The sequence below is a fragment of the Hemicordylus capensis genome, chromosome 10 (genome assembly GCF_027244095.1).
Source record: "Hemicordylus capensis ecotype Gifberg chromosome 10, rHemCap1.1.pri, whole genome shotgun sequence".
Classification (NCBI taxonomy): domain Eukaryota; kingdom Metazoa; phylum Chordata; class Lepidosauria; order Squamata; family Cordylidae; genus Hemicordylus; species Hemicordylus capensis.
Genome location: NC_069666.1, coordinates 17100234 through 17125040, shown reverse-complemented (window position 1 = coordinate 17125040; position 24807 = coordinate 17100234). Strand labels below are relative to the sequence as shown.

Sequence of the window (24807 nt, the reverse complement as noted above, 5' to 3'; positions counted from 1 at the left end):
TGTAGGTAATCGAGAAGTATGACCGTATATACGTTGATACACTCAAGCACTATAAATCTGAAAATCAAACATTGCATGTGCCAGAACATTAACAGTACTTTACTTTCCCAAGGCCAAACAAATAAACAAATGGCATTCCTTATGAACTTGAAAAGGAGCACTACATTTTAATGCTAAACAAAGAACCGTTCCTTGAAACAAGGAGCAGATGGCAAGCCTACCCAAGCTTGAGAACCCCTGTGTATTAAGATTATAATAAGAGCAATGCTCATTTAAAAAAATGTTGGTTGTAATGCTGATCTCAACAGATTTTACTCCGCAGCTTTTTGTTAGTTATTTTATACTGTCATAAACTGACTGTATCAGCCAACTTGAAATCCTCTGTGGTTGAAAAGCAGGGTTTTTATTTTATTTTTTTAAAACAAACAGCAATCTTTTAAATAAGCAAATAATAAAATTCCCGGCCATTCTCCCTCGCTGCGCTTCCGTCCCAAGTCAAGGACATCAGATCAAACGGATTCAGGCGGCTGTTGCAAAGCACGTGAATCCCCCCCCCCCAAGGCACCTCCTCATGGTACAGTCCTGTCCCCCCCGCCCCTTTTTAGTTTATTCTCGTCCCATAGGTGGCGCTTCCTCCCCCTTCCGCCCGTCCCAAATAACCTTTGATAGGTTCCCCCCCCTCTCCTTTCAGTTGGTACATTCCCCTTGATTGGCAGTTAGGGTCTACTTGACGAGGCGACTTCACGTCGCCATCCTAATTCTGGAAAGGGCAGTACGCCAACGGGAGGCCGGCAGACGGTTGCCGCCCTGTCAAGAGGTCGGGACTGCGTGCGTGGAGGCAGCCCTGCGCTTTCTGTCAAGGTTGGCTCTGATTCTCCAATTGAGTTTACGGCAGCGTAGGGTGCGGCGCCGCGGGCGGTACGGAAATGGCGTAAGGGCGGCCATCCGTAGGACGTGGCTCGCCGGTTCCGGGGCAGGCAAGGGCGGGAGAGAAGACTTGGGGGGTGCGCGAGGTTTCGGACTGCTGAGCGGCCCACCCAGGGAGGGAGCGAACTCGTCTGCCCGCCGCCCTTGCTGTGGGCAAGTCAGGCGGACGCAGAAACCCTAAAGTGGCCGGTGCGGGGCCTCTTTCCCAGCGGAGGTAAAGCCCGCGCTTTTCCCCTCAGCGAGGGGGGTTTTTCCCGCTCGGCCGCGCATGCGCAGTTGGGTGTCCGTCCATCCTCCCCACGCTTCTTCCCCCTTTCACTTCTTCAACCGTTTTCAGACTTTCCTCTCCCGGCGCGTGGCTCTCCTTCTCTCTGTTATCCTCTCTCACCATCCTGACCTATTTGAATTGCTCTGCCCCCCCTCCTCCTCCCTTCCCCAAGGGTGGGTCCAGAAAGTGGTGGTGGTGGGGGGTGCATGGCATTGTGGGGGTCAAGCGCCCTCTCGAAAAGTGACTCCCCCCCCCCAGCAGTGTTCTCTCTCACGGGGATTCTCAGATGTTGACTGTACCCCTGATAAATGGGCAAAGAGGCACCTTTTACTGTGGTGGTTCTCCTTATTGAGCAGGGGGAGAGTAACTGGCCCCATCCACCCCCAGCACAGTACTTCTAGTGACTGTTGCTGGTGTGTGTCTTAAGTTTCTTTTTAGAATGTGAGCCCTTTGGGGACAGGGAGCCATCTTATTTGCTTGTTATTTCTCTTTGTAAACCGCCCTGAGCCATTTTTGGAAGGGCGGTATAGAAATCGAATTATGATGATGATGATGATGATGATTATTATTATTAACTCCCAGAATCCCCAGCTGCAATGGCTTTTGCTTGGGGATTCTGGGAGTTGTAGTCAACAACATCTGGGAATCCCTGCTAGAAGGAACACTGCACAGCATTTCTGTTTCAGAAATATAACCTAGGGGACACAGCTTGCCCAGCCATACATGCACATTGCTCTTTCTGTGCCGCCCCCCCCCCCCAGTTCTTTATCTGGTGCCCCCACTAGCACTGCCCTTCCCTGCCCCAACCCCACCCCAAACACACCGCTAATTGCCCTCCTGTCCTCTTTCAGCCCTCCTTTCCCCTCTATAAGGACAGATCTTTCTTCACTTAACAGGCACATAGGCCTTTCCTGTGCCTCAGCAGGCAAATGCTTTCCTGTGAAGTAATTGTTGTTGTTTTTTTGCGGAGGGGGGCCGTTCTCAAACTTGGGTCCCCAGATGTTGTTGCACTACAACTCCCATCACCCCCACGTACAACAGCCCATTGTATGATAACAGCCCATTCCATGATAATGGAAGTTGTAGTTGAACATCATATGGGGACCCAAGTTGGAGAACCATCTGAGTTTTATTGAGGTGGGGGCTAATACATTCTGATAGGTTGCTATTCTGGAACCAGTTAATTTTAGATCTCACTCAGGTTGAATCAGGAAGGCCCCACTCTGAATGCACGTGCACACTCACTGCGTTGATACTGCTGCCCAGAACAAAACTCATTCCTCACAAGGATGAAAAAAACTGCTCCCCACCTCTCACTTTTTAAAAACTTCTTTAGACTTTCTTAGTCCTGAGAGTGGCTCTTCGTCTTTCCCTCTTTCATTATGATGCATTTGTTTCTCCTTCTTTCCCCGTTCCTCCTCCTTTTTTCCTTTCCTCTCTTCCCCTGCTCCCGCGCTGCAACCTTGCTTTTGCCCTGCCTCCCACTCAGATCAAAGAAGCACCACCCCATCCCATTTCCTTGCTGCCACCTTTCTGATTAGTGTCTGAATGGGAGACGCACATGTGCCATCCCTGGGGATGGGGCTATAGCTCAGTGGTTGAATGTCTGCTTTATGTGCAGAAGTTCCCAGGTTCAATCCTTGGCATCTCCAGGTAGAGCTGGAAAAGACTCCTGCCTGAAACCTTTAATAGGAAGTTGCTTTATTTCGAGTCAGACCACTGATCCATTTAGCTCCGTATTGTCATGGACTGGCAGTGGCTTCTCCAAGATTGTAGGCAGGCGTCTATCTCAGCCCTGTCCTGGAGATGCTAGGGATTGAACCTGGGAACTTCTGCACACAAGCATGCAGGTGCTCTTCCTAGAGCAGCCCCATCTCCAAAGGGAAATATCTTACAGTGCTCACACATATAGGCTTCTATTCAAATGCAAACCAGGGTGGACCCTGCTTAGCAAAGGAGACAGTTCATGCTTTCTACCACAAGACCAGCTCCCCTCCCTGCCACTGCCAGAAGCTCAATGGACCAATGGTCTGACTCGGAATAAGGCAGCTCCCTACATACTCTAGCCTATCTTCCTGCATCGAGCAGGGGGCTGGACTAGATGGCTTCCAAAGCCCCATATAGCTCTTTGTTTATCCTTGAATAATTGGGGGCTCCTCAGGGGTCTCTGAGGTCTGGAGATTCCTTCCATCTCTATGGTTGCATTTCAATTTATGGAGGGAGATTTTTTAAAATAATTTTTTGGTTTTGTTGTAAAGCTATTGAACAAAACGTCAGACAACAGTACAACAGGGAAAAGGGGAAATTCTTGGGAAAGTATACGTTGTAAAAAGGAGGGGAAGGTGGACAGGTAAAAAATGAGGGAGGAGAAAAGAAAAAAATAAGGGACTAGGAAAATATGTTTTGTTAATTTGGAGTTATTCTATCTAGCATTGATGCGTACATATCTTTATTTCTTGGTTATAGACTATCATAACTATATTTGAAGATTTTGATGGTGGAAAAGACCCAACCCTCTGACCAGTCCTGAGAAAATCACCATATAAACACACACGAATGTGCACGGTGCATCCTCATCTCGGTTTCAGAACACCAGCATGTGGCACAAATCAGTATGCGTGGCCTTGCTGGCCTTAGCTACAGGCTACGTCTTTCTGCTAGACCCCGATCTGCCGGATTCAGTAGTGAAGTCTCTCTCAGGCTCCTTGCTGTATCTGTTGAGAGGGGATCTTGGGTCCCCAGAGAGCAGTATGGCAGCTGCCTGGGATGCACTTATCACACAACCAGCCAAGCAGTGGAACAGAGTTGCTGTTGGGTAAGTGAGTACATGACTTTGTTGTATTGATTACCAGTGCAACCTTTGGACCTGCAGAAACAGCCATTGTTGCTGTAGAATGATGTTTTCATAGAATTTCTTCGGTGACTGTGTTTTGTGGTGTGTTTTTAGATTATGTGCCCTCTTGGAACATGGAACCATTTTGGGAGTATTTTGTTATGTAACCACTTCGAGAACCTCTTGCTGAAAAGCAGTATATACATATTTTAAATAATAAGAGTAGACAACTTGTTCTTTGGAGAAGCATGTCTGCCTTTACTGGTCTTCTTATTGAGGAATCCCAGAGTTCTCTGGAGCACTGTTTAAAAATTACTGCTATAGAGAGAGTTTCAGTTTGACAGGTTGATGGCAGTGCGTAAAAATGAGACCTGGAAGTTGCATGTTGTAATCCAAGGTCTGAGGCTTTACTTTCTCTGTGGTGATGGGAAGATATATCTGGAGGCACTGTGTATTCATGTGTCCTAGGGTTGTGGATATTCAGAAAGATTCCAGGGCTGCTTGGTATGATTAGCTAATAGTATGACTTCTTGACCAAGTGAATATGGAGAGAGAAGCAAAGTTGTACAGTATACTTTTTTTCAAGATGAATCCTCACTCCATCCTCACTCCAATCCTCACTTCCATTACTAGAATGGAATGGAAGAAGTGGGTGGCAACTGTCTAGGACAAATCCCAGGGACTGCGTTGATGCAAATGGGGTGGCTTGGCTATCTTATAGGCGAAGAAAGATGCTTCTGGAGGCAAGGGCTGTGTGTATGGGGATTCCTAGGTTGTTTGTTCATTGACACTTACAGTGGGAAGACAGTGGAGGGACAGATGAGGACAAAGAGCTATCGAATGATGCTAGACAGAAGACATACAAGAAATGGAAATTAGCAAATATGCCAGAAACCTCCTGGAGAGTATTGGGGGAGGGTGTCTGTGTACCCCAAAGACTTCAGAACTGATCTGGGAGGAAATGTGCTCAATTAACACATGAGTATCAAAAGATAAACCAAGAATAAAGAAGAAAAAATAATAATAAATATTCTTCCTGCCCCTGCTATAGAAAATGGAAGACTAAATCAGTCATGATTTAGAGATGTGGGCAGGGAGGTGGAGTGGTTGTGGTCCATAAGAACATAATCTCCTCCCTCAGAAGAGGATTGTATCTGAGAGTATTATGGGTTGCCACGACCTCCTGCTCCGGGAGAGGGCCAATCAGAGAGCTTTTCCTCTCTCCAGGAGGGAGGGGCAGTCCCATCAACCTTCAGTCTTTCACCCTGTCTCGCTCCAGCAGGTGCCTCTTCGCTTTGCTCCGTGCATTTCTGCCTTATTGCTATTTCAGCCTGTTTTTTGAGGTTGGACTCAAAACCACGTTCCACCTCTGCAAGAAGGTAAGGGGCCTATTAAGATGGTCTGCCCATTAAGGTTATTGGATCCAGTAGGATTCCAAGAAGCCTTGGAAGGATTTAGTGTTGGCTCTGCCAGTAATCCTGCTGATGCTCTAGTGGAGTACTGGAACAGCAAACTCACCAGAGCAGTAGACATGATTGCTTCAAAATTGGCCCCTTGGTATATGGAAGAACTAAGGGGGCTGAAGTGGCAAGGTAGACAAATGGAGCGTGTGCAGAAATACTTGACTCTAATTTGACAGATTACGACATAGATAAAATCTAAAGGTCTATGCTCAGGTGATACGTGTGGCAAAAAAGTGATTTCCCCCTCTACCCATATTGCATCCACAGGCTCATGTCCAGCGGAGTTGTTCAGGGTTGTGAGAGGGAATTTGAAACTATCAATTACCCGCTGTTAAGTTTTTAATGAGTTCTTTATGGATAAAATCTCTTGTATTTAGGCCAGCTTAGACACAGACCCTACAATTACTGCAGTGTCTGATGAGGTGTCCAGCAACCACTCTTATGTGGTTAGGCTGGATCAGTTTCAGTTTGTGACTTCTGAGGATGTGGACAAGCTGTTTGGGACAGTGTGGCCTACCACCTATTCTCTTGATCCTTGTCTGACATAGCTTCTACTGTCTGCCGGGGGGCTGTTGTAGAAGGCCTGGTTTAGATTATAAATGCTTCTCTGAGGGAGAGCAGGATGCTTCCTTGCCTTAAAGAGGCAATCACTAGACCTCTTCAGAAGAAGCCAGCATTGGATCCCTTAGAGTTATATAGGCCTGTCTCCAACATTCAGTGGCTGGGCATAGTGTTCCCTCTAACAGGGATTCCTAGATGTTGTTGACTACAACTCTCAGAATCCCCAAGCAAAAGCCATTGCAGCTGGGGATTATGGGAGTTGTAGTCAACAACATCTGGGAATCCTTGTTAGAGGGAACACTTGTTGGGCAGGGTAATTGAAAGGGTGGTGGCCTCCTAGCTCCAGGCAGTCTTGGAGGAAACTGATTATCAGGGTTGGAAATTGCCTTGGTTGGCCTGATAGGATGACCTCCAATTAAGAATTGATAGAGGGAGTGTGTTGGTCCTTTTGGGTCTCTTGGCAGCTTTTAATACTGTTGACCATAGTATCCTTCTGGAGTGTCTGAGGGGGCTGAGAGTGTGAGGCACTTCTTTGCAGTGGCTCTGCTCTTACCTCTTGGGCAGATTCCAGATGGAGTCCCTTGGAGACTCTTGCTCTTCACAATCTGAGCATTTATATGGTGTCCTCTAGGGCTCCATATTGTCTCCAATGCATTTTAATATAAGGAGAGCCCTGCTGGATCAGGCCCAGGGCCTATCTAGTCCAGCATCCTGTTTCACACAGTGGCCCATCAGATGCCCCTGAGAAGCCCACAAGGCATGCCCTCTCTCTTGCTGTTGCTCCTCTGCAACTGGTATTGAAAGGCATCATGCCTCTGAGGCTGGAGGTGGCCCACAGCCACCAGACTAGTAGCCATTGATAGACCTGTCCTCCATGAATTTGTCTAAGCCCCTTTTAAAGCCATCCAAGCAAATGGCCATCACCACATCCAATGGCAAATAATTTCATAGATTAATTATGCGCTGTGTGAAAAAGTACTTCCTCTTGTCGGTTCTAAATTTCCCAACCTTCAGTATCATGGGATGATCCCTGATTCTAGTGCTGTGAGAGAGGGAGAAAAATTTCTCTGTCCATTTTCTCTACTCCATGCATCATTTTATACATTTTGATCATGTCTCCCCTTAGTCACATCTTTTCAAAACTAAAGAGTCCCAGATCCTGTAGCCTTTTAATATAACGAAGGTGCTCCAGGCCCCTGATTATCTTGGTTGCTCTCTTCTGCATCTTTTTCAGTTGTATAATATCCTAATATGGAGAGACCATATTACTCCTATACTAAAAGAGCTACATTGGCTACCAAAAAGTTTCTGAAATAAATTACAAGGTGTTGGTTATAAGCTATAAAGCCCTAAACAGCTTAAGACCTGAATATTTAAGAGAACTTCTTTGCCATGAGCCCCACCGCCCATTGAGATCATCTGGAGAGGTTCATCTGCAGTTGCCACTAGCTTGTCTGGTGGCTACCTAGGGATGGACCTTCTCTGTTACTGCCCCAAGACTCTGGAATGAGCTCTCCAGTGTAATAAGAGCCTCCCAATCTCTGACAACTTTTAAAAAATCTCTAAAGACTTATTTTTTCACCCAAGCTTTTTACTGGACTGTGGTTTTAAATTGTTCTAAGGTTTTTATTTTTAATCTGTTCTGTGCTGTTGTAAACTGCCCAGAGACAGCCATTTGAAAAATGAATAAATGAATGATTTGGCACCATTGAAATAAACGAGGCAAATTAGTAATGACTGGTTTACTCTGGATCCTGCCTAGTTTTTTATAATTGCAAGAATTAGTTCTAAGTGAGAGACATGTGTCTTATGCCTTTGTAAGTGGAATGATCCAACATTATGTATATTTTGTATATGCCTTTCCATAATATTCATTGTTAGTTGTATTATAAACCTAGTGGTTGTCTCAAACTTGCCACATCCTGAGCTAGATCTTATATAATGATAGTAGGGAGAAGAACTAGTTGGATACAGGTGGATTCAAAATTATTCTTAATACAAGCAGCTATTTGCATGTGTTTGAATACGTACAGGGTTGTAAAAACTCCTGGATTTTCAAGTACAGAATGTATGGTAAATCAATATATCAATACACATTATATCAGTGCACTAGGTCATTCAATAGAAGTGATATAATTCCATGGCATTTTCGGTCAAATTCTATACCATTTGTGTCAAGCTATTGTACAAGAAGTTGGGTTGCATTTTGTCTTGTAGAAATCTGCATGCTTAGCTTGGACGTTTTGTTCCTCTTTCTGCAGAGTCAATGCCTGTGTAGATGTGGTCCTTTCTGGTGTGAAGCTGTTGCAGGCTCTTGGTCTAGATGCTGGGGATGGGCAAGACCATTCAGTACTGCGTACCAAAACGGACTTGAAAGAAGCATTCATCCACTTTATGGGGAAGGGAGCCGCAGCAGAACGCTTCTTTAGTGATGCTGAGTCGTTCCACCAGATTGCACAGACTGCCTCAGAGTATCCTACAGCACAGGTACATTATCCATTTCAGAGTGGATTGCTCACTGACATGCAAGGTTCTTTTCACACCACAAACCACCATGGTGACCAAAACAAAGCACTTTATTGATTTTCTGTCCACACTGTTCCCTATAAAATACAAAATAAAGTGCTAGTGTATAAATATTTTTCATGGAAATTAGTCGTCGTCCCCCAATTGTACACACCTTCTAGAAGAGTACCTATGTTAATATGAAACAGCAAGCGAGCACACTTTTGTGGCATTTGAGACAAACAGCACATACTATATTTGTTTCCAGAGAGGTTAACACCGGGCTTCATATTCCCCTGCATAGTGCCCCCATCTCTGCAGAGAATAGTTGAACTATTAAAAGATAGATTTCATGGTTATTTGAACTCTAGATTTCTCTCCAAGCTTGGGAAATAAAAGTTGCAGTTCTGTATTCACTTACCTGTATGTCGCATTGAATTCAGTACAGCTTTCTTTGAGTAGATATGCATAGGAGTGCATTGTAAATACAGAGGGTTTAAATCTCCTAGAGTAAAAAAAAAAAAAAGATCCTGTGCAAATAACCACAGGATCTACTATTTAGTCATTTGCTTCTTGCTGTACAAGTGAACCCTGTTATCTGCTGGAGTTCTGTTCCATGGGGGACCTATGGATAACAGAACTGCGGATAATGGGGCATTGAAGTAAATGGGATTGGCGGGGTTAGGTTCCTGGAGGCTGGCAAAAAGGGCAAAAAAACACTGGGGAAGGAGGCAAATAAAGTGCCCTACTGTGCTCCACGGGTGTCCAGCTGTCCAGGAATGCCCTCCACCCAAGTCCCCAATCTCTCCCCCCCCGCCCACAAAAAATCATGGAAAAATGCTTTTTTTAAAAAATAGCCACAAAATGGCTACTTTTTAAATTAAAAAAAGTGGCAACTGGAAATGACTTCGGAGTGCATTTCCAGCCATCTAGGAACTCCGGATATGTGGGTTTTAACCCTTTTGTATCCATGGATAATGAAGTCGAGTGTCAATTAGACACCTGTGGATTCATGGAACTGTGAATAGCAGTACCTCATATAGCAAGAGTCACTTGCATTAGAAATAATGGCCAGACAGGCTCAAAGTAGTTTAGTTGGTATGAATTTCATCTGGTTTTGTTTGATACATGACCCTCAATCTGATAAAGACAGCAGTTGCCTTACAAAAGCATATGCCGCACAAACCAATTTGCAGTGTTTGTCTTATCCTCTGGATGAACTTATTTTTAGAAGCCCCCCTCCTCCATTTTTTCAGGTCTGTTTGGTTTACACTGTGGCATCTTAACAAGGTATGGCTGAATACATCAAACTGAAAGGATGAAACTGATGCCAGACCAGCAAGACAAGACTGGCCCTGCAAATATGGCATTGTAATTACTTAAAGTTGCAGACATCCACATGCAAATGGCTTTAAGAATGATTTTGCAAGAAAAAGACAAACCAGTCTTCCAAGAGCACTTAAATCCAATGTTTCTGAAACAGCCTTTTCTATTGATAAGTCTTCTAAAAATCCTATCTATGCAAGTTTGTGCAAAGGCAGAGAACAAGCAGAATGTCATCTCTATAGTATTAAAAAAAATTCTCAATCCTCTCAGCTGATGGCGTGTTTTGTTATACTTGTTTATCTTAATTTTGGACTTGACAGATAATTTTAAAGTGCTTCCATTTATTTAACTCCTGTTTACCTTTGCTTTGGAAGCTGGTTTTGTGTGAGCTGTGAGAACTAAGGTTCAGTTTTGGATTTGCTGTCATAGGGACTATATAGTTTCCACTTAAATTGGGAAATTTATTAGCAGATTGTAATTAGTGACATTGAATCTTCAAGAGGGAGCATAGTCTCTTGCTGAGAATCTTTGGCTATGAGTGTGGAATGTTTGCTTACCCAAGTTAGCTGTAAAAACGGTGTGAACTTGTTTGAGCAGGGACGGAGGGGGAGTGAATTTTCTCCAGCTTTGGCACACACTGTTAAATTGGAAATCCTTTTTCACAGTAAACATTATAGTTATGTTCTTAAATAGTCCAGCTATCAGGCCATTCAAAGGACTGTGATTTTTATACATATGTTGAAATTACAGATTTAATATACATACTTGTACTGTCTTATAGCTGTATGTGGGAGGCAATGCTGCTCTTATTGGACAGAAAATTGCAATGAATCCAGACCTGAAGGTAAGTGTGTCAAACAAGACTTCACTGAACTGCCTATTATTGAGCCCCATATTTTGTGTTCTTGTTAGTTGCCCTTTAACTGCCCCCCCAGTATAACATCCAGTCAGTCTCTCCCTGTACATATACAGACATAAAAGAGAACTTGAGTTTCTCCAGAAATGCATTCACTTCCTGTTAATATCATTCACCTCTCCTATGGTTCACACATTCACAGCTATACCTTAAGGCAGGGCTGTCAAACTCAATCGGGTGGTGGCCAGATTTGATCCCAGTGTACCTCCAGGAGCCACACACAGCCTCCTGCCTGCCTCGCACCACCTTCTGTCATCATCTTCCTCCTCCTTGTTTCTCTCACTCTTCCTTTCTTCCACCTTCCCTTGCCCTGCAACTTAAATTAGCTGAATTCACTGTTTTTTACATCTAGAATATGTTCAGGGGAAATAGAAATGATTTTCTGGTAGGTTTTTTTTGAAAAAGATTCTGAATATCATAATTCCCGATGACCTACAGATACCAAATTGTTGCTTACACAATCCTGCCACTGAAATTAGCTGAATGCACTAGTTTTTACACCAGAATATGCTCAGGGAAATATTTTGTGTTTTAGAAGCAACTCTGAACATATTTTAACTGTTATTGTTCTCAGTAGATTTTTTTTAACACTCAGATCAATTATTTCAAAACATCAAGAAAAGCAGAACCCCTCTTCCCCCTCCCTTACCCTCCACTATTTCTTTCTCTCACTCCCCCCTCCTCCCTTCCTTGCCCAGAGAAAAATCACCTTCTGACATCGTCTTCTTTCCTCCTCCTTCTTGATCTCTCCCTTTCAGTGCTTTCCATGCTACCAGCGGTGGGGGGCGGGGGGAGAAGGATGCTGGCTGGCCAGCAAACAGATGTGCAGCCTCTTTAATGGGGAGTTGCGGTTCAGGGGAAGCAACAACAGCTTGTCCTGGGGCTGCTGCCTTCACACGGGCTGATCAGGTGGGCTCAGTGGGCCTGATCTGTCTGTTTTGACACACCAGCTTTAAGGCATTCCTGTGCTGTGCCTTGCTGCTTTTATTGTATTTTTGCAGAGCAATGAGAGACAGGCAAAGTACTGAAGAATGAGTGAAATAAGTTAGCAGTACATCCAAGAGCAGTTGGATACATTTCCATAGCCACCAATTCTGTAGTTGGATACACTGTAGCCACTATTGCCTACCAAGATCTGTATCCAAAAGAGGAGCTCATGCTATGAAGTGTAACAAAAAGCAACCCTCTGACTTCAGGAAGGGAAAAGAGCGGCTGCACTATGGCAAAGGAATGTGCAAAACTGCCTTGAGAAAATAGTTCTATGTAGACATTGATTAATTGATTAAGTGCCATCAAGTCATTGATGACTCTTAGCGACCACACAGATAGATTCTCTTCAGGATGATCTGTCTTCAACTTGGCCTTTAAGATCTCTCAGTGGTGCATTCGTTGCTGTCGTAATTGAGTCCATCCACCTTGCTGCTGGTCGTCGTCGTCTTCTTTTTGTAAAGTAGACATACTTAGAACTAATTTCAAAGTAAAAAGAAATGAGAGGCAAATCTCAAATAACCTTTTAATAACTCATATGGAGAGGCGGGGGGAGGATGATTTCTTCTGTGTTGCTTCTTATATTATGTGTAGAGATGCATTCGGCACATTAGAAACTTGCACTTGGCATCTGGGAATCTGTCTGTAGTAACATTGTTTTGCCACATCGCATAACCCATTTGCATCCATGGACTAATTGTATTGGAAGGCATCTTGCTCATTCTATGTATTGGGTTTTTATATAACCTTTGTGTCAATTGCATTTTAGAGCAACATAAACAAAGGAGAGGCAAACATAAGGGGTGAATACAAACAAAACTAATTGTTTGGGCTACAGATTGTGATCTTCACTATTTTTTCAAGCAGTGGCCACTTTGGCAAAAAACCTTCCCAGTGAGAGCCATTTCCCGCCATGCTGACCTGTACGCAGTGCTACACTTTGCCTAGAGTTGAAGATCCCTCTAAGAGAAAGATACTCCTGATTACTGATTGAAAACTCTGAATTCAATTGCCTTGTTTCCCAATTTGTGGTGAAATGTTTCTTAGGAATAGCATTTGGAGTCTTTAACAGCCTGTTAATCATAGGTATTCTAACTGAAATGTAAAAAGAGGGCATTGTCCCAAAGCATAGTTTGAAGGCACATGGTGACTCTGGGCCAGTCACTTCTCTCTCAGCCTAACCTACTTCACAGGGTTGTTATGAGGAGTAACCTAAGTATGTAGAACACCGCTCTGGGCTCCTTGGAGGAAGAGCGGGATATAAAATGTAAAACATTTTTTGGGGGGGTGGGGGTGGGATGATACTGCCACCATGCCGAAACTAGGCTGGTCTAGGTCTGGTCTGTCTGTGCCTGGATGGGTGTCTACCCAGGAACCTCCTGTAAAGCCCCTTTGCATTCCTCTGTGGAAGAAAGGCAAGATATTCATGTAAGATATATACAATATCGCAACTGAAGTATGCTTTACCTGTGCTCCATCATGCATTTGTATAGCACACCAGGGCAGAAAAGTTAATAAACCGGAAGAAAAATAATACCAGTTCACTCCAACTGAAGTAGACAGAAATGCTAACTAAATGTTACCTATAAAATACTATTTATATCTTGGTTTGTAGGTTCTCCTGTGTGGCCCAATTGGTCCTAAACTCCAGGAGCTGCTTGATGAAAATGTAATTGTTCCTGCAGAATCAATGCAAGAATTTGATGAATTTCACCTTATTTTGGAATATCGAGCAGGTATGCTCCATTTGAAGATACGAATTGCTTATTGCAGTATTTAGTTACGTTGACTTAAGTATCAGCATTAGTAAGTTGTGCTGCTAGTGCAGCACAAGTGGTAGGCTGTTGGATGGAAATTTTCTGTTTAAATATCAGCTGGAGATTTACCCATTGGGTGCTCAGCAGTGTTCTCTAATTTTTTTTCATCTGTGGAATGAATTTTTTTTTTCTGGGCGGTGGTATCAAGTCAGTTTGCGTGCACATGCATTCAGAGTGGGATCTTCCCAATTCAACCTGAGTGGGATCTAAAATTAACTGAGGTGACATCCAAAAACGTGTGAGCATGCGCGCACGCCTTAGAAGGAACACTGGTGGTATGTAAAGTTCTTTGAGTACTTTAAAAATTGCTGTATTACTACAACATATGAGCAGTATTAGTTTGAAAGGGGGTGCTACATTAATTGCTTCATGTGCTGCTTTTGCTGTTCACTGCTTTGCAAAAGGTGTGTAAAGTTTTCTTTCTTTGCTGAATAACTGGCTGAAAACTCCATTCATTCATTCATTCATTCATGTATTTTACACATTTGTATACCACCCAAAACGCAAGTCTCTGGGCGGTTTACAACAAAACATTTAGCTATTAAGGTATTGTGTGGTGGTTATGAGCAAGTTTCATTGGCTTGTTAATTATAGAAAACTAGTAACTTTCAGCCCGTTAAATTAACGGGCGCTAGAAGCAGCAATGGGGGGGAGGCTCCCCTACGCGCCAGTTTCCAGGGCAACGGGGCTGCAACCCTCCCCCTGGCGACACCCCCAGTCTCCCCCCGTCCTCACCTCCTCTATCTCTCCGGCCATGTGTTGGAGCTGCTTCTCATCCTCCAGCAGCTCGTTCAGCTGGTGGAGGCTGAGTTCCTCCAGCCGCCTCGCGTCCACTGCCATGGCGGGTGGTGGGGGGGAAGGCGAGAGAAAGAGCCCGACGACACCCACAGCAGCAGCCTTTGGTGCCAGCTCTCTCCGCCTCCTCTCTCTTATATCTCTGCCGCTGCTGTTTTTTTTTTTCCTCCCCCGTTTCCCCCGCTGCCGCCTCTGCCCTCCCCGATCCTCGGTTCTCCTCCTTCACCGGCCCATGGCTGGTTTTGCGGCTGGGCTGGTCCCGCCGCCGCCGCCTCTGCCCTCCTCGATCCTTGGGTCTCCTCCTCCCCATGTCGTTTTTTAAGGCAGGGCTTCTTCCGCCGCTGCCGTCTCTTCCCTCCCCGTTCCCTTCTTCTCCTCCTCCCGGTTGCGAAGTTTGTTTTAATGGCAGGGCTCCTTCCGCCGCTGCCACCTCTTCCCTCCTGCTTCTTCTTCATCTGGTGCGCTGCTGCCGTCTCTTCCCTCCCCGTTCCCTTCTTCTCCTCCTCCCGGTTCCAAAGTTTGTTTTAATGGCAGGGCTCCTTCCGCCACTGCAGCCTCTTCCCTCCTGCTTCTTCTTCGTCTGGCCTGGCCCCAACATGGCCGCCCGTGTCTGGGCAGCCGTATCTTTCTCGGACGTTCTGGGCATGCACTCCGCTCCGCGCATGCCCAGAACGGCCGAGAAAGACACGGGCCGAAGAAAGACACGGGATAACGCTTTACCTTTTTATTATAGAGGATGATGGTTTGCTGGATTCATATTTTAAATAGATAATAAACTGGACAACAGCACCTGTTTGGAAGGCTACAAATACAACTAGCATACTTGGAGGTGTCTGTGTTCTTTGGAAGAGGGTTAGTTTACCAAAATATAACTGCTCCAACTGAAGATAGTGATGGCAGTGAAGTCCATGGCTGCACTGCATTGAGCATTTCTTGTAGCAATGTGAAATCCCTCCTTCACCCTTGCATTTTGAACTCTGGTACAGAAAGTACTAAGTTGCAAAATGTATAAAAGACAATTATGAATGGTTCATGTGCTTTTTAAATGGCCAAATCTCCTTGCAGTATAGTTGGAACCAGCAGCTAGAAAAAGGATCCATATTCAATGCAGGGAAATTCAGCTTTTTAAAAGTGCCTTAGCTGCTTATCGTCAGGATAACAGAATGCCAGAGTTGGAAGGGACTTTGTAGGCATCTTGCCCAACCCCCTGCTCCATGCAGGCATCTCCTATAGGCAACATGACCCTGACAGCTATAATCCTGAGAACCCACCACTGCACAAGACAGGACTGTTCCACTGTTGAACAACCCTTACAGTTAGGAAATTCTTCTTAATGCCTAGCCTGAATCTGTTTTCTTGCCATTTCAACCCATTGGTTCTAGTCCTGCCTTCATAAGCAATGGGAAACAAGTCCACTCCTGTGTGACTGATGACACTGCATCAGTATGTTGTCATTCAAAACTTGGGTACATTTTGAAGCCAAGTTGAGTGTGAACCTGTGAATGAGCTAGAGAAACTAGACCAGACAAGATGAACTTTTATGGAACATGCTACTGTATAAAAGAAAAGTTGACAATGGAACCAGTGCACCACACCCATTTTTAATCACCGTAATTTGGCTTACCACTTTTCATTTAGCATTGAGCAATTGTCTGATCCTCCCCAAACCTGCATTTCCTAAAAATAGAAGTTGAGGACAGATCTTAAACATTGGTGGTTTCCATTAAGACTTCCATAGTGAGGAGGTAAAAAAAGCTATGTGTTCTGTTGGTGTTGACATCAGTTATGTTTGTAAAATGGAAATCTGGTCTCTGATTCATTTTAGTTCTGTTAGATTTGGCAGTGAACTATGGGCTCCAGAGAAGAGCATTATAATGTTAGAAGCATTGTGTTGTGAAACACATTGTAAAGTTATCCTTTTTTGTAACTGTTGTATAGTTTCTTACAAGAGGAGAATTCTGAATCTTCTTGATAGACTAGTGCTAACTTGGGCAGCTGCATCTTCTCTTTCTAATAACCAAAGTGCAGCATTTGGGCTAATGTTGAATGCCATTGTGATGTGTTATTATAATGCTCAGATGTGTTAGCATTATAGTGCTGAGTGGTTTCACTATTTCTGAACTCTGTAACTGGGCAGAGGATCCTAATAGGACTATGTTGTTGCAAGTGTTCTGAATTGGAGCTTTAGATTGTCAGAAGTGGGTCTTTCTAAAGAGGGTACTTCCATGTAGTGCTGCTTACTGTCGTTGTCTTGAAAAGCGTTCTCTGATTACTTGCTCTTGAGATTTAATTTGGGAGTGGGGGAATTTAAATATATCAGAAGCAGAAAATCTGCCAGGGAGGCGGTTGGACCCTTTGATGATGAGGACATGAAAGGGATTATTAAGGAGGATAAGGAAATTGCAGAGAAGCTGAATGAGTTATCCAGCCTCGTAGGCAAGATGCCTCCAAATACGTGTTGCAGGTGAGCAATGGCAGGAGAGAGGGCATGTCCTCAGCTCTTGCCTGTGGGGGCTTCTCAGAGGCACCTGATGGGCCACTGTGTGAAACAGGATGCTGGATTAGATAGGCTTTGGGCCTGATCCAGCAGGGTTGCCCTTATGTCCTGAAGAGGTGCATGGTGTAGAAGGTGAGTAGAGTAGATACACAAAAGAATAACATTGAGAAGAACAGCTGGTCCTACTCAGTGCAGTTTTTCTACTGAGAACAATGTGATGTGGGGAGTGGTGGGGGGATGGGGACCTGTGTGCAGGCATTTCTGTAGGGAACTTGCATTGAATTTAAATTGTTGGGTTTTTTTGTGGGGGTGGGTTGTCTTCAGGTGAAGAGTGGGGGCAGCTGAGAGCCCCAAATGCCAACCGTTTCATCTTTTCCCATGATCTGTCTAATGGAGCCATGAACATGCTTGAAGTATTTGTGTCCAGCTTGGTGGAGTTTCAGCCAGACTTGGTGGTGCTCTCCGGTCTTCATATGATGGAGGGACAGACAAAGGAGATGCGTCAGAAGAGACTCTTGGAGGTAAGAGCCAGAACAATTTGTCTCCCCTGAAATATAGTTGCAATTTGTGCTGTGTGCAGCAGGCTTGGCGGCAACCCAGGCACTGCTCTGCCTTCATGGCTGACCCCCAACACTGTCTGCCCATGCACCCCATACACTGGTGTTGGATACATGCGGTCACAGGGGGTATTGCCAGCACTGGGTGGAGGGGATGCACAGCCCTTCAGTCCTGCTGGTGCCTCTTCCAGCCGACGAACAAAGCACTCTCAGCTGGGAGTAGGCAAGGGGCTGTGGGCGGGGGGAGAGGGAGAGAGCTCCACTCGTGCTATGCTGGATATGGGGTGTGATACTCCTTTCCCCCTGCAAGGAACACTCTCTTTAGTTCTATGATATTTGAGCCTTTGCCAACAAGATCTTTTACAAATCTGACTACTTCTGTCCATCATACAGAAAGTGTACTTCATACAGTTTTAAACTAGGTCTTCTTCTTTTTTTGTCTTGTCCTTGCTTTCAGGCTGTAGCTTCCATCTCCGACATTCCTAATGATGTTCCTGTACATCTGGAACTGGCTAGTATGACTGATCCAGCTCTCATGAGTGAGATAATTCATAAGGTAATCTTGCATTGTGTATTCTGTACCTCATATACTTCAATAATGGTACCTCTCTTTGATCCCTCTCCAAAATGAGAATCTGACAGCTCCTCTTGGGTGCAGCTGAATAGTGCGGGGATGCTAGGAACAAAGCACAGCTCACTTGTCCCATGTTGCATTTCACCATCTTGTGAAATCCATATGAGAGCATTACTTGGCCAGAGGGGTGTTTAGTATCCAAACAATGACACACACTGGTTTATAAGTTGGAGACAAGTTGCCTTTGTCAGAGTGCACCTTCAAATGGCATGTCCAGTTCTGAGGAAGCTGCAAGAGGCACAGTCTAAGGAGACTGCTGTAGTACCCAACATCTGGCTGCTCCTTCTGGATAGGGTTTTATTCCATCTTATCCCCACATCTAGTGTACTACTAGATTTTTCCACTCCTTTGGAGTTCCACACAAAAATAAACTAGTGTTGAAGCGCTTAAGAATTGTACTAATTGAAGATTCCAGAAGTTTCCTCTGAATATTCTGGTCAGATGTTTGCGTTTTGGCAGCGCTAAAGAGGAGGGTGTGTGTTTAGAACTTGTTCGTTGGCCCCTTAGTGGGAAAAGAGCTCCCTTCAGGTAAGAGCAGAAATTTAAACTAATCCTCTATTTGAGAGCAGAATAATCCGTGCAGTTTCTATGTTTTCCCCCATTCATGAGAGACAGGGCTTGACTTCATCTGGTATACGTACTGTTATCTACCAATCTACAGTTGGCATCCCAGCCTCCCCTTGAAGTGCCACAACTGGGAACCTGAAGAACCCATTACTTGTATGTTCTGATAGCTTTGCATGCACTGAATTCTGTATCTGTGTGTTAAACCTTAATTTTCTGAAATTGGGCCCCCTCTGTCTGTTAGCAGGTTTTCCCTCTTGTGAACTCCATTGGCTTAAATGAACAGGAGCTGCTCTTCCTCACTCAGGCAGCCTTTGGACCTCATGCTTCACTGGCATCCTGGAGCGGTGTCCCAGATGTGGGTGTTGTCAGTGACATCCTCTTCTGGATCTTGAAGGAACATGGAAGGACTTCAGAGATGCCATCAGAACTTACTCGAATCCATTTTCACACTTTGGCCTACCACCTCCTGGTGACAGTGGATGGATATTGGGCCAACCAGGTGGCAGCTGTTGCAGCTGGTGCAAGAGTGGCAGGGACACAAGCTTGTGCCACCAAATCAATTGATACTAGCAGAGTCTTCCTTAAAGCACCCTTAGAGTTTGCCACTTCCAAGATGGAGGGGGCCTCTAGGATATCCTTAAATCCTGGTGAGCCTGTGTCAGAATGGCACAGGGATGGCATCACATTCCACTACACTCCGGTCCTGGTGTGCAAAAATCCTCTGCAGACCGTTGGTCTTGGTGATGCAATTTCTGCTGAAGGACTTCTTTATTCAGAAATCTACCCTCATTAAAGTGTGGAAACGAGATACACTCCACAAAGCCCTGCAGGCATGGGCTGACTGTTAGTAGGTTAATAGAAGAGCCAAAGAATAAAAGTTGGGCACAGTCCAGCTGCAGGCTAGTGCCAATAATGGTGGGAGATGAATGTTAGGGGACAAAATATATCTATGGGGCCACCTCTTGCACAGAGTGGCAACTCAGACCAAAGCAGCTCCTTTTTCTTTTCAAGAAAACCAATCAAGGCAGATTAATCTTATTTACAGTGACTTAAAAGCTGGGCACTAGGAGGCATTTATGCCTAGCTGACTGTCATCCAGGGTATGCTGGTCCTTCACACAGTCTTGTTTTGGGAAAGCAAAAGTATAAGGCAGCTGTATTAGCATTTCTTCACATTCCTAACATGACAAGTCCAACTTTCTACTCAGTTTTTGGTGGTACGCTCAAAATATTTAATCTGGCTGCACCTCCTCAAGGAAGTAGCATCTCAAATCAACAGTAATAAACCCTGCTCTGCCCTAAAAATGAGAATGGACACATCACAAGTTGTCTTGTTGGGAAGAAAGAGAGTGTCTGCTGCCAGAAAGGGTGCTGAACCTTTCTCTTAGACCCGAGGTGACCAAAGTCACTATAAAAGTGTGTGTGTGTATTTTTATCATAAGTGTTTCTTTGGCTAGTATATGGTACCCTCCCTATTTTTACCCTCTCTGGTGTTTTTTATTGCTCCTGGCAGATTGTCTTTGCTTTTATTGGTTAGGAAGCTCTTAAATATCACATTGTTGATCATGCACTCTCTTGGTTTTTACTCCTTGGTAAATTGCTGTTTTGGTATCTGGTGCAATGACCTAGAAGGCATTCCTAGAAGTGAGTTCAGTTCCTTTGGCATTTGTCCCACAGAGTACCTAATGCACATTATGCTAAGGAGGAAGCATCAGTTATTCTGTAATGTATTGCACAAGCCCTGAGAACTCCTTTTGCTCCTAACAAATACCACCTTTCCAGCTAAGGGGAGATTAAGAACTGGCATACTTTTTAGTTTATGAGGTCACCCAGCATTCTCTCTCTGTGTGTGTGTGTGTGTGTGTGTGTGTGTGCACCCCTCCCTATAAACTTCACAATGCCTGGACCAATATGAACCAAATTGGGTACAATTGTAGGGACACTTCAATGGTGGGATTTGTGATGATGTCATCCACCCCAACTCAAGATGGCAGATGAGTTATTGTTTGAGGCGGAAGAGGGCTAACTTATGGACAGCCTAACCAATTTGAATCAAATTTGCTACAGCTGAAGGGACACATAGGGCTGGCTCAAGGGCATAGTTTGTAATGTCATTTACCCTGATTCAAGATGGCAGACGCGGGAACTGATTTGGACCAAATGTGGTACAGTTGTACCTCAAATGCATAGTTTGTAATGATGTCATCCATCCCAAATCAAGATGGTGGACACATGAACATTTGTGAACTGCCTAAACGATTTGGACCAAATTTAGTTCAGTTGTAGGAATAGTGAAAGGAAAGTAGGCAGATTAGTTCTTACCAGAACAACTTGTTTTATTTCTGGTATTGGCATAGGATTCTTACAGCCTCAGATCAAATGATAACGGGAAGTGCTTATCACTCAGGAAATTGTCTTGGGCTGTGGTGTGTGTGTGTATATATAGATATGACTGGGACTGGAAGTTCCCAGAGTGCCTGTAGATTACAATAGAAACAGGTCAGAGTATTTTTAATATTGATAGAGCTAAAAATGCTAGAATGACTTGAAACATTCCCCTTCTTAAAGGGTTTGTGATCTTATTTACACTCCATATTCCCCCCACTCCATTTACCTTGGGATCTGCTATCTAGCTGGATTGAGAGGCCTCAGGCTGGAGGCTATCCTGGGTAGAAAAGAGCCTGGTTTGGTACTATTTTTCTCCCACTGTGCTCTTTAGGAAGAGAAGACTATGACTTGACCATCTCTCCTACAAGCCTGGAAAATGCTTGCTGGGCCTAATAATATCACTAATAAATTTTGGTAACAAATAGCAGACCAAGAGCAGCTGCAAACATTTATGTATATAAAGAACCACTGCTGTGATTGGTGCTTCCAGTGTGTTTGATCAGCCTTCATCAAAGGAATATCCAAGTCTTTTTGCCCAACTGCAATATACAGTAGTTTTATTGAACTGGCTGATAAAGCACACGGATATTCCCTTGAAAAATCTCTATCCTTGGAATGTGTTTGGAACACTAATCCTAGCAGTTGTCCCATCTCAACATTTAATAAATGTTGATCTAACAAAACTGTTTAAACTACTCTTAGGAATATTAAGAATATTAACTACTCTTAGGAATATCAACTTGGCCATAAGCCAGTCCCAGTTTTAATGGCAACTTAGTGTGGCTACATAGTTTGAGGGTTTGTTTGTTTTTTTAACCAACCAATTTTTTAAATGACATTCCTCAGTAGGAAAGCATTTTGTGAAGCAGGATATTGAAACTGCCTGTTTACCTTGAAGCAAAGGCTTCACTTGAACACATGTGCCATACCTCAGTGTTCCTTAATTTGAAGTTGGCAGCTAAACTGGACCTTTTGCTTTTCCAAATGGTGTAGCTTCTTGCCTAAGCAGTCAACTGGCTACACCAGAATTCTTGAGGAGTTGCTGGCCTACAAATCTGATGTGGGATCACAGGCTTATCGCGTACTTGGGCTAAGTGTGTACACAGCAGCTGCTGTCTTGCTACCAGGCACTTGCCAAGTCATATGGTTTAGGGAATCACCTATAATATAAAGGCTACACCTGCTGTTTTCTCACAAAGAACAGTGGGGACAGAATGAAATTAATTTTCAGGAGCTAAAGAGCAGCAGCCTCAAAGCAATTCTCAGAGTTTATTTGCCTGCAAAGTGCTGATTTGCTTCTGATTCTACAATTTCAATGCAACCTATTTCTGGACAGTGAGAAACTTCTCAGTTAATGTATACAGTTGTAAAAATATTAGGATTCTGTCATGTTTGCACTATGTTTTGCATTTGGTGTACAATGTTTCTTTTTTGTAATTATTTGATATTCTACTTCATAGTTTCCGAATGTGGTCAGCTTCTAGGCAGGTAAAATTGATGATCACATCTGGAACACTCTTTTATTTATGGTAGGAGAAACGACTCCATTGTAAGTAGATTCATGAGCAGATACAGTTTCCTTAGCACTTAATTAGTTTAGGGTAGTGGTGCCAGTGAGGCAGTCATTGATTTAGAGCAGTTTCAGCCCTCCAGCTGTTGGGACTACAACTCCCATCATCCCTAACTACTGTGCTGGGGGTGATGGGAGTTATAGTCCAACAGAAGCTGGAGAGCCACAGTTGAGCATCTGATTAAGGGTAATTGCTCCCAAAGCAGAGAATCCAAAATGCTACATTCATCAGTTCTAGTCCTGATGTGTGAGAACAAAATGATGTGAAAGAATGTTTACTTTTGTATTTCAAATTATATTAAAACTATAAGTTAAAACACTTTTAAAACTTTACTTCAAACTAATACCACAGAGCATGGATTGATCCAGGTGTTGACACAAAAGTGGACAAGTTCTAAGTGTGTGACTATTTCCTACATCAGCTCACAGCTTGAATGATGCTCAGCCATGGTATGCTGACTGAGGCACCTCCTTTGACACTGATCCAGCTGCAGTCATTCATGCCTTGGCAACTTCAAGAATTAATTATGGCAATAGGCTGTATATGGGTCTGCTGGTGTGTGTTCAGGCTCAGTTCAATCTGCTAAATATTAAACCGTCTGGGCCCAGTGTATCTGCAGGAACATCTTGGAAATGAATCTTCTCGGTCCTTGAGATCAGAAGAAGCTTTGTTGCAGGTTTCTTCACTTTGAAAGATAAAATCTAATTCCCAGAACCAAGTCTCGCTCTGTGGTTGTCTGTTATGTTATGGCTTAATTCTAGGCATGCCACTTAAACCTATTTTCTTCTCTCAGCTATTCTAGTTTACATTTTCTTCCTGGGGCTACTAATTACACATTTTATTTGCTACCCAGACTTGTAGTATTTAATCATTTTCTACTGTTAATGCTTCCACAGTGAGCCCTTGAAAAGTGATAAATATGGTCAAACTAGATTTATACTGAGCAAGCCAGCTGTATCAGCATTAATCTTCAAGCTGACAAAGTAATTCAGTAAAAAATACCAAAATATATAGGTGTTTCAATCCATTTTATTACCTTATTGGTAAAATATATCTTTAGGGGGGGAAATCCCTATATGCAAAATAGCTTACTTCTATGTAGTAGTAAATTCCTCCCAGGAGGATACCTGCTGGTTAGTCACCTAGGCTGATCCTTCTAAGAGCCCATTACAGAGCCTGGGACTGACTGCAGCAAAGCAGCTGGATCCAGCCCGAGGCTGACAACCAATGGCTGGCTTGAGAAGAGTGAACAGCAGCACTGAACAGCTACCTTAAGGAAAGCCACCAGCAATTCACAGGGATAGGAAACTAGGTTTGTCGGGAGGTCACAGTGGGATGGTGGCTTTCTCCCCGAGGGGCTTTGAGGATTGCTGTAAAGAGCTGGTTGCTTCTACAGAAGATTGGTTCTAAGAGAAGACGTCCTCTTGCCTTGACTGACAAGGCAAATCTTTAATGTGCTGTTGCAGATAGTCTTCAGCCACTGGTTCCAAGCAGTGGAACTACATACCCTTTCTGAGTTGAGGGGGCCCTAATTGCCCATCTGCCTATGCTCCCAGCAGGGTGAGGGTTCTGCAGTGCTACAATGCTTCAAGACTCCTTATCTTGGCCTGTTGTTGGCTGACTGCTGTGCTGCATCTCTGTGGAAGATGTAGCTGCCTCGGGAGCAGGTTCGGAGTCGGGATCAGGCTCCAATGGCAGGGAGGGGGGCTTTGTCAGCTGAGTGGAAATTCCAGTACCTAGGAAAGGGAAAGCAAGTACAAATCCTGTAGTAATGCCCGGCTCCATTTCTCTCACTACAGAGAGACCGTTTCAGCCTCAGCTAGGACATGGGATAATGAAATGTCGTCTATTTCCTCCAGTGTTCCTGTACGGCTTCCTTTTCTGCAGTGGAAGGTGCTAAAATGCACTTTTTGCTAAAGTATGATCTATGGATGTACTTCACCTATTTTAATCAATGTACATGTTCAAACTTAGGGGCATTCTGCCCACTGTAGTTGGGTTCGTGATTCTGTATATTGCGGACTTCCTAACGTTAAGTAGAATTTGAACCATTTTATACTTCAAGGGTATAATCAGAACATGACTCAAAGAAGGAACTCTCTCTTTGGCTTTTAAAATCTGTTTTCCTTCTTTGGGTCTACATTTTCTCTTATCTTTTTGACTCCTTCTTTGAATAAACTTATCCTCTCCCTCTTT

At 44.1% G+C, this 24807-nt stretch overlaps 2 protein-coding genes across 7 annotated transcripts in view; one reads left to right on the top strand and one right to left on the bottom strand.

The window, feature by feature from the left end:
* The first annotated feature begins 707 nt into the window (after positions 1 to 707).
* On the top strand, positions 708 to 24807 carry ADPGK (ADP dependent glucokinase). 4 transcript variants are annotated; one of them, XM_053272221.1, is made up of 8 exons: positions 708 to 861; positions 3662 to 4010; positions 8314 to 8539; positions 10665 to 10727; positions 13402 to 13522; positions 17220 to 17416; positions 17910 to 18008; positions 18895 to 24807. In XM_053272221.1, the coding sequence occupies exons 2-8, from the start codon at positions 3793 to 3795 to the stop codon at positions 19444 to 19446; spliced, it is 1476 nt and encodes a 491-aa protein (XP_053128196.1). In that variant the 5' UTR covers positions 708 to 861; positions 3662 to 3792; the 3' UTR covers positions 19447 to 24807. The 4 variants fall into 4 exon arrangements, with proteins under 4 accessions (XP_053128196.1, XP_053128199.1, XP_053128197.1 ...); XM_053272224.1 differs by lacking the exon at positions 708 to 861 and adding an exon at positions 944 to 1141 and having other exon boundaries at positions 17292 to 17416; XM_053272222.1 differs by lacking the exon at positions 708 to 861 and adding an exon at positions 944 to 1141 and having other exon boundaries at positions 18898 to 24807.
* Positions 23623 to 24807, bottom strand: part of BBS4 (Bardet-Biedl syndrome 4) — a 50614-nt gene continuing 49429 nt past the window's right edge. For all 3 annotated transcript variants that reach the window (XM_053272217.1, XM_053272218.1, XM_053272219.1), the window contains one exon: positions 23623 to 24347. In XM_053272217.1, coding sequence (XP_053128192.1) covers positions 24199 to 24347 — 149 coding nt within the window. In that variant the 3' untranslated portion in view covers positions 23623 to 24198. The remainder of the gene's footprint in view (positions 24348 to 24807) is intronic.